At 26.3% G+C, this 8,197-nt stretch overlaps 1 protein-coding gene across 1 annotated transcript in view; it reads right to left on the bottom strand.

The window, feature by feature from the left end:
- Positions 1-1,714: 1,714 nt before the first annotated feature.
- Positions 1,715-8,197, bottom strand: part of tapas (tudor domain-containing protein 7 tapas) — a 7,877-nt gene continuing 1,394 nt past the window's right edge. The window contains exons 2-17 of the mRNA XM_017902253.1: positions 8,050-8,156; positions 7,674-7,882; positions 7,096-7,202; positions 6,778-6,889; positions 6,382-6,717; positions 6,146-6,313; positions 5,690-6,040; positions 4,515-4,679; positions 4,141-4,398; positions 3,812-4,057; positions 3,352-3,702; positions 3,046-3,263; positions 2,752-2,965; positions 2,492-2,610; positions 2,238-2,389; positions 1,715-2,156 (exon numbers count right to left, since the gene is read on the bottom strand). Of these exons, the coding sequence (XP_017757742.1) occupies positions 1,933-2,156; positions 2,238-2,389; positions 2,492-2,610; positions 2,752-2,965; positions 3,046-3,263; positions 3,352-3,702; positions 3,812-4,057; positions 4,141-4,398; positions 4,515-4,679; positions 5,690-6,040; positions 6,146-6,313; positions 6,382-6,717; positions 6,778-6,889; positions 7,096-7,202; positions 7,674-7,882; positions 8,050-8,131 (3,312 nt within the window). The 5' untranslated portion in view covers positions 8,132-8,156 and the 3' untranslated portion in view covers positions 1,715-1,932. The remainder of the gene's footprint in view (positions 2,157-2,237; positions 2,390-2,491; positions 2,611-2,751; positions 2,966-3,045; positions 3,264-3,351; positions 3,703-3,811; positions 4,058-4,140; positions 4,399-4,514; positions 4,680-5,689; positions 6,041-6,145; positions 6,314-6,381; positions 6,718-6,777; positions 6,890-7,095; positions 7,203-7,673; positions 7,883-8,049; positions 8,157-8,197) is intronic.

The raw sequence follows: 8,197 nt of genomic DNA, 5'->3' as shown, positions 1-8,197 counted from the left end.
ACTTCTTCTAAATTAATTTATTACTATAAATAAAACAAATTAAGAACACTAGTGATGTCTTATATTACAAAAATTACGAAAATTAATCTTCGTAAATCATAGACATATGATGAATATAATGTTCGATTATTACTAGCATAACGCTTACACTTTCTAATGCACACGATTTACAATACAAATGTAAATACAATAAAAACTAAATTACACAAAGCAATATGTAAGAAGGCGTCAAATAATTAATATTTTTTAAGCTTTTTAATGTAATATTTTTTTAATTGTAACTTTAATATCTAAAAAATTATATTTTTAGTTCATTGTTTGTAATTAGATAATAATAATAATCTTAGAAATAAAAATTTTATAAACAAAAAGAAGTATATATATATAATTATACTATTTATAAAAATAGTAAAATAAATAATTAATAATTATAGATAATAAATAATAAATAAATAATAACTATTTACTTCTTTAACTTCTGTTTTTATTGAAAAATTGTATTAATATTTAATTATCTAATTTATTCTAAAATTTAATTTACAAAGTTAATACACATATACATATTTAGCATTGAACAAATATTATCTATTTTTTAGTTTTAATACTATTAATATTATTTTTAGTTGTAAAATTATTATATCTTTTTAATCGTTAAATATTTCCAGAAATATATATCACAGATTGGTATAGTTTTAAAGGAAATTTATTTCAAATAACAATTCTTCTATTTATGGAAAATTAGTATTTATTGGCACCTTTTATCAAGTTATTAATATCAAAAATAATATTTTACCGCAACGTAACATTAAGTTATAGTATTATGTCTTACTAATTTTACAAAACAAAAATATTTCTCATAAAAAGCAACATAATTCGCAAATATCATATATATATATATAATATCATACTCTTCTAGAATATCGCATATATTCTCAATTTAAATGAAATACTGAAATAAATAAAATATTATCTAAGGTAAAATCATAAATAAATCCATACTACAAACTCTATGAAATGAATGTTACCATCTCATGTTAACCAAAAACAACGTGAAATAACATTAACACCTTAAATTAGGAGTAACAATATTGCATGTTATAATAGAAAGAAAGGTGACATAAAATAACAAAATGTTTGTCACATACAGAGTAAAAAAATTGTAATTATTCAAAACTAATAGGTTTTCGTTCGATATCTTAATATGATTTATTAATAAGGAAAATTAAAAAATAATAAATTTATACCAGTATATTAAAAGGCTAAAAGTGGAATGCTGTCAATTTTTGCCAAAATATTTCTGTTGTCTTTTATATGCCACAGCCAACTTTTATGTAACTACACTGTTTGTTAACATATAATAAAAATTAAATAAAAAGAAAATATATAACTAAGAATCTTAAAAAAATAAAGTGTGTTAACAAATATATATTGAAAAAGTATGTGCGCAACTAGTCTTTACAACATATGAAAAAATTATTATGAACTTATATATATATATAATATATAATATATATATATATATATATATAGTATTCTCAGAGGTTGGATCAATAAATTACTTTAAAAAAAAAAGGAAATAATAGCCTTTGAGAAATATTGTAAATATAAACATATGTAATATGTATATACATACACAAATTTTTTTGATATATGTGTATACATTTATATATTTTTCACTATTTTCGTTACTTCTATTTTCGAACAGTGGCTTGTAAATACTACCAAATAAAAATATTATTTTTATATACAAACAACTATGTTCTTGGGCATAAAACAGTAAAACTGTACAAAGTTCATTTAGCATACATGTAGGAAACAATTATCTGTAGGTACATCTTCTGTACATACAACTTTCACCCAAGTATACATGCTTACTATGTATGTATGCATGTATGCATGCGCGCGCGCGCGCGTGTGTGTGTGTGTGCCAATTTAAGCAATGAATGTAGCCCGACCTTCTTCTACTAAAAGTCGATCAATGTAAATATCATTAGGTGTATTAACATCTATTAATTTTAAACCCAATATAGTATCAGCTGGTGAAAGTCCATCGGGCTTAGATTCAACGACTATCGATACAAAATTTTTATCCACAACCAATTCTTGAAACCTTAAACTATCTTCAACAGACCAGTCAACGTTAATCGGTTGTATGCCTATTTAAATTATTAAAAATTTTACGAAATAAAATATTTCTTACAACTTAAAAGCAAATTTAACAAGGAATAATTACATACCAGCAAGTCTTGCTTTAATAGCTTGATATGGTAATTCTAAGAATTGACTTTTCAAAGGTTGTAATTTATTTAATGGCAATACTGATACATCTCCGAAATCGCAAAAGTAGACACTAACCATGTTTTCCTTAATTATACTTGAAATGCACACCCTTAAAAATGATTGGTAAGAAATAAAAATTATTGACAAACATGTATATATATATACACATCAGATGTAAAATATGTATTTATACATCGCTTTTTATTTATACCTATACCAATGACTGTCAATATGTTGAGCTGCATAAAGTTTTCCCTCTTTTACTACATCTATAGTTGGGACTGGACCTTTATATGCTTGGCATGTTTCTTGTAACAGAATCATCATTGTCTAAACCATAAAGAAAAAGCAGATTAGGAATATATAATAATCATTACAATAAACATCATATAAGCAATATATGAATAATCGTAAAATGTAATATATTAATATATTATATGTATAGTAAAATATATAAAACACAATATTTACCTCTAACGAACGTTTATCATCAAATGGTTGAATAGTAAAATTTCCAGGGTGAGCTGCCATTGTTACATGAACATCAAAATATTCACCTATACCAGATATTTTTGGTGGTTTTAAGGACTTTAAAATATCATCTTCTTCATACCCTGTTGATTTAGAACTTATACGTTCTATACGTTTCCTTGGTTTTACATTATTATTGCCATCGCCATGCGTTCTGTAAATACAATAAAAACAATAATCACTATTTATTCTTTTATTTTTATTAACTAGTATTTATTAATTTGTGTACTATACTTTGTAAGCTCCTCTTCAAGAGCCAAAGTGTTATTAACAGAAACAAGCATATTACTTGGTTGAATTCTTTTAAATAGTTCTACAACTGGTGTTCCACTTGCAACTGATACAACTTTTACAATAAGTGGCTCTCCTTTTGGTGCAAGTTCTACAAGTTTTGCAACCATCTTTTCATTGAACATTGATTTATCAATGTTATGAAGATGTACCTTTAATGCCTATTATAAAAATATATACAAAAATAATAAAAATTTGGTTTAGTATGTATCTTTAACTTTGCATCAAATAGACCAATTATAATTTTACCTGAGCAGGATAATTTGCTAAAACTTGAGATAATATTTCCAAAGAAAGAAGGCTACTTTTTGTTGTATTGACTGTCTTACCAAAATCAATTAAAAATGCTCTTAATTGATTGTAATAGTTGTCACCTACAATTCTTCCTCTGTACCAATTATTATTTACCGATACAAAGTAGGTTTTATTAGGGTCAACTGTAGTTACAGCACAGCTTTCAATGTCTTCAGTGTTTAATCCAGTACATATTAGTCGATTTAATAAACTAACCAAAAATTTCATACTTTCAGACTGAACTTGTATGTACACGTCACCATTCTGTTCTATATGAGAAATAAATACTTCAGATACTTGCCCCTCCTGTGAATGATAGAAAACATTACGTTTTATATAAAATAATTAAAAAGATCATTTTAATTACATATTATTTAATAAAATTTGTATTAATAAAATGTAAACGAGTACTAACAACATCTAATTTAGGAGCAACCACTGTGTTTTGTGAAATTTGTTTAAATAATTCCAAATTTAAATTAATATCATCTGGTCCATGTGTATCATAAAACATAACTGTCGCAGAGAGTTCATTCTGATCCTTCTTACGATTTCGTACTTCAACGTATAAAGCACGATCGAGTAACAGTTTTTCAATCTGATTCACAATGCTGTCACAGTCACTAAAATCTTCCAAACCAGAAAGACGCAATCTCAATGCCTAATATATAATTTTTTTTAAATTGTTTACAAATGTTTTCAGTAGATAAAGTTTATATTCTAATATAAATAACATTATTATACCTGAGCAGGAAGCACACAGAATTTTTTATCTAGTATCTGTAATCTATTGTGATGGAAAGTATCTTCATCACCATGATCAATAAATGAAACTGTAACCATACCATTTGTAACATTATAATCCACGCAACGAACTCTGTGCCATGATTCATCTTCAAACACAGCATAATAATTTCCAGTTTCAATAGCCTGTGATTTCACAGGTTGTTGAATTTTACTGTAATATTGACTCATTTCGGTAGCCATAATATCAAATTGCTCCTATGCATAAATCAAGTATATATATATATATATAATATATACATATACATACACACGCACATATATACCAGTCACAAAAATAAAAGTTATATATAGAAATGTTGTTTTCATCTTACACTGTATGCATCTCCTACGATTCTAGCCCAAATTTCAATTGTACTTATAACACATGTAACAGATACAATCCAAAAATCTTCTTCTGGTAATTGCAATTGTCCAGGTGCTGCAGGACCAATTGGATTTAATTGTACTCTATCCGTTTTTGGTGTTATATTTTTTATCTGAAAAAGTATATATCAGATAATAATTTTGACCTTCTTATATACATATACAACTAGTGTGTTATGTGAGCGTTCTCAAGCGCACAGTTCTTGTCGTACCCAAGTTTTTTACTTATACCGGCAGATATTGGAGGCGAACATCCACGTCCAGCCAAACGGACAAGGTCCAACCGCATAGGGACCTCAAACCGCACTTGACTCATCGTCAGCCGTAAGAAGTTTTTCTCTTGGGTTACGATTTACCGCTTAACTGAATGGAATATTCATCATCCAAACAGTTGAGACTCGCCCGATATACACATATACAATGGTTAACGAAAGTATTCAAACACTATGATATACTCCTGCTATATAATATATACTATGTATATACTATATATACTTCACTTTAACGATCTATATTTCTGTGTTACGCCTTGTGTGAACCACAGAGAAACGCCACAATAGAACCAAAATATTTCGTAAAACATATTTTGCAATCAAAAATATCGTGAGATCTTTCATTACCGACTACTTTGTCTGGATAAACTTCTAAGTAGTAACCTACTCCAACTGTAATAAAACTCTGCTAACCTAAATAAAGAACTCAGTTGGTGTCTTACAACCATTTTTCGCGTCATAAAAATATACGAATACTTAATAAGTCCAAGTTAAAACTACTAAAATAGCAATTTTTTTAAACGTTAAGCATTATATTTAATATTTCCTTGATTTTACAACACATTTTAAGTATTTTAACATATTAAAAATTTTTTTCTTTTAAGAATGCACTCAAAATTGTATTTCAATTTTAAATAAATTTATTACTTTTCTCCAATATGTAACTTTTTTTCCCATTTAAAGGTCTCATTTTTTTAGTTAAGAATGAAATTAATACAACTGTATAGATAGCTTTGTTTAACAATTTAAATTTATAATGTATTCAAAGATTTTCACAAATTAAAAACGCATTTTCCATTGGTTTCTCTTATAGTATTCAGACAATTATTTTACATATATAATTATTTTACCTTTTCAGTGGAAGAAATGAACCGACGTAGAATAACTGAATTATCAACACCCTTTTCCAAAATAATTGCTGCACTCGTTTCAATAGCTTTTTCCCAATTTCCTGGTAATATTTCTTCATATTGTTGTTTATAATATATAGGAACTTGATGCATGAAAATACCATTTGGGTGAGCATCTATTATAGACAAAACTCGTCCTTTTATTATATTTTTATCCCTAGTTTCATTGAAACAAACAGATGACCCATATTTCTCAGTAAGGTCAAGCAAGGCAAATTTTGCAGCAATTTTTTGTGCTTCATCCTCAGAACGTGTTTCTTCTGGATAACTTGAATATCCATGAGGACCAATCTAAACATATATTTTTGATATCATTATTAATACTATTACTTTGTTTCAATAGCATATGTATACATTTTATATTATATTATACAACATAAAAATAAACATATTAACCTTAACTTGTGCAAACACAGCTGGTTCTTTAGTATTTTTAATTGTTGCAGGACAAATCTGATATATAGGTTCTGGAAGATTTAGTGTAATAGCCCTTTTCTTTAATTCATCTCTTGGATCAATAGATTGTGATTTTGGCACAATTTTCTTGGCATTGCCTAATAACGTCTACAATTATAATCTATTAGTACACAACAAATAATATTTTTTAACCACATACAAGCACAAATACTTACAGGTGGATTTATTATCGATTGTTGAAATTTTATTATGTTACCATCTACTAAAACTTGGCCAGGTGAAAGAGGTGACAATATTTCGGATTGATTAGGTGTTGAAATATTGGTGCGTAAATTCAGCAATGAAGGTATATTAGAATTTATTTTAAGTCTGTCACTTATACCTGAAATTTTCTTAGCAAGTATTTCACCATTATTATTGACAGTCTTTGGTTTTTGATTTATCACAGGTGTTATTGCCTTTAAATTGTTTTTTACTTGCGATTCGTCTCTAGGCTTATTAACACTTTGGTTTGTTGATAAAACAGAATTCATTTGTCTATCTTTCAGTCTCTAAAAATTAAAATAAATAAATTTTGTTTCTTCAATATTGCAATACATGATGATACTTACTTTACTAGGAGAACTTGGTGGCACACCAAAATTAGATTGTATGTATCTAGGTTTCTCATTATTTTGATGAATAGTAATTTTTGTTGACATTGCAGGAAAAGATATACTTTGCCTAAAAGAAATAAATTTTTAGAAGTATATTACATTCTATATCATAAATATTTTTAAGAATTGTATGTATGCTGATAAAATTTTAAAACTATAAAGCAAAATTTAATTTTTGTAAGTCAAAATTATTTTCTAGTATTTTCCATATATAAAACCAAAATATCTTTATATAACATTCACAACATATTATATTTTGCATTTTATATTTACCTTCCACTCATTTGTGGATATAAATTATCATTACCACCTTTTGTATTGCGAACATTCTTTTTAGTTGTCATGGGTTTACGAAATGGTGTTGGTTTTCGAGTATTAACCTAAAACATTTACCCAAGTGCATTATGAAATAAACAATATTTTGAATTACATTTTCCTTTGAAAAAATTGATGATAAGTTTTAATTTCTAAGATATTTACATAGAACTTTGCTGTTACTGCTACTACATTGAATTTTACCTACATGTATACATCTATTTATATAAACATATCATAGTGACTAATAATCATTATATATACATATATATCAGGCATATTCAACACATGTATCATTTATTACTTTTATTAAAATTAAAATGTTTTACCAGGATGAGAATATAATATCAAAAGTTAATAGTATCAATAGTTATTTACAAATATCTTAATAACAAAAACCAATCATACATTATATATAAAGGAAAAAATTGTTCAAAATATTAACTTCTAAAATATATTCAAAAATGTGTAAGATTCATGAATAGAACCTCTTTGACAACATTATTAAGAATAATATAAGTAAATAATAATTTTACCAGTTTTTTATAATTTCTAGACACTGTCTTTTGGCGTGCGATTAACTTGGTAATATGTGCAGATTCTTCGCTAGGTATAGCTTCCACTAAACACTCACTTCCTTTTTCACTAATTCTAACAGTAGATATAGTACGTAAAAAGGCAACCAAGGATTGATATCCTAATTTCCGAAATGGTATGTTTTCATCAATGAGCATCTTATAATCTCCTAGGAATGAGTTAATATAAATATCATAAATACATAGATATGAGATCATAATAACTAGATATAATTTACAATAATATAAATACTCAAAATAAACATCATATAAATCTAAATAAGTTATAATAGTAAAAAGGAATATTAACAATAAAAATCTCTTGAAAGAAACTTACTACTTAAATCTTCAATCTTTACACCACCTTTTGAAGATATAAGACATGCACGCACATTTTTTATCACTTCCTCTCTTTCCATTACTGCTTTTTGTATACTCAAAGATCTTTATGAATATATATTTATATATATTTATATATATTTATA

This window comes from Eufriesea mexicana, unplaced genomic scaffold (genome assembly GCF_001483705.2).
Source record: "Eufriesea mexicana isolate 0111107269 unplaced genomic scaffold, ASM148370v2 scaffold474474812, whole genome shotgun sequence".
NCBI classification, from domain to species: Eukaryota; Metazoa; Arthropoda; class Insecta; order Hymenoptera; family Apidae; genus Eufriesea; species Eufriesea mexicana.
The sequence above is the reverse complement of the archived record's forward strand: the minus strand, read 5'-3'. Positions and strand labels throughout refer to the sequence as shown.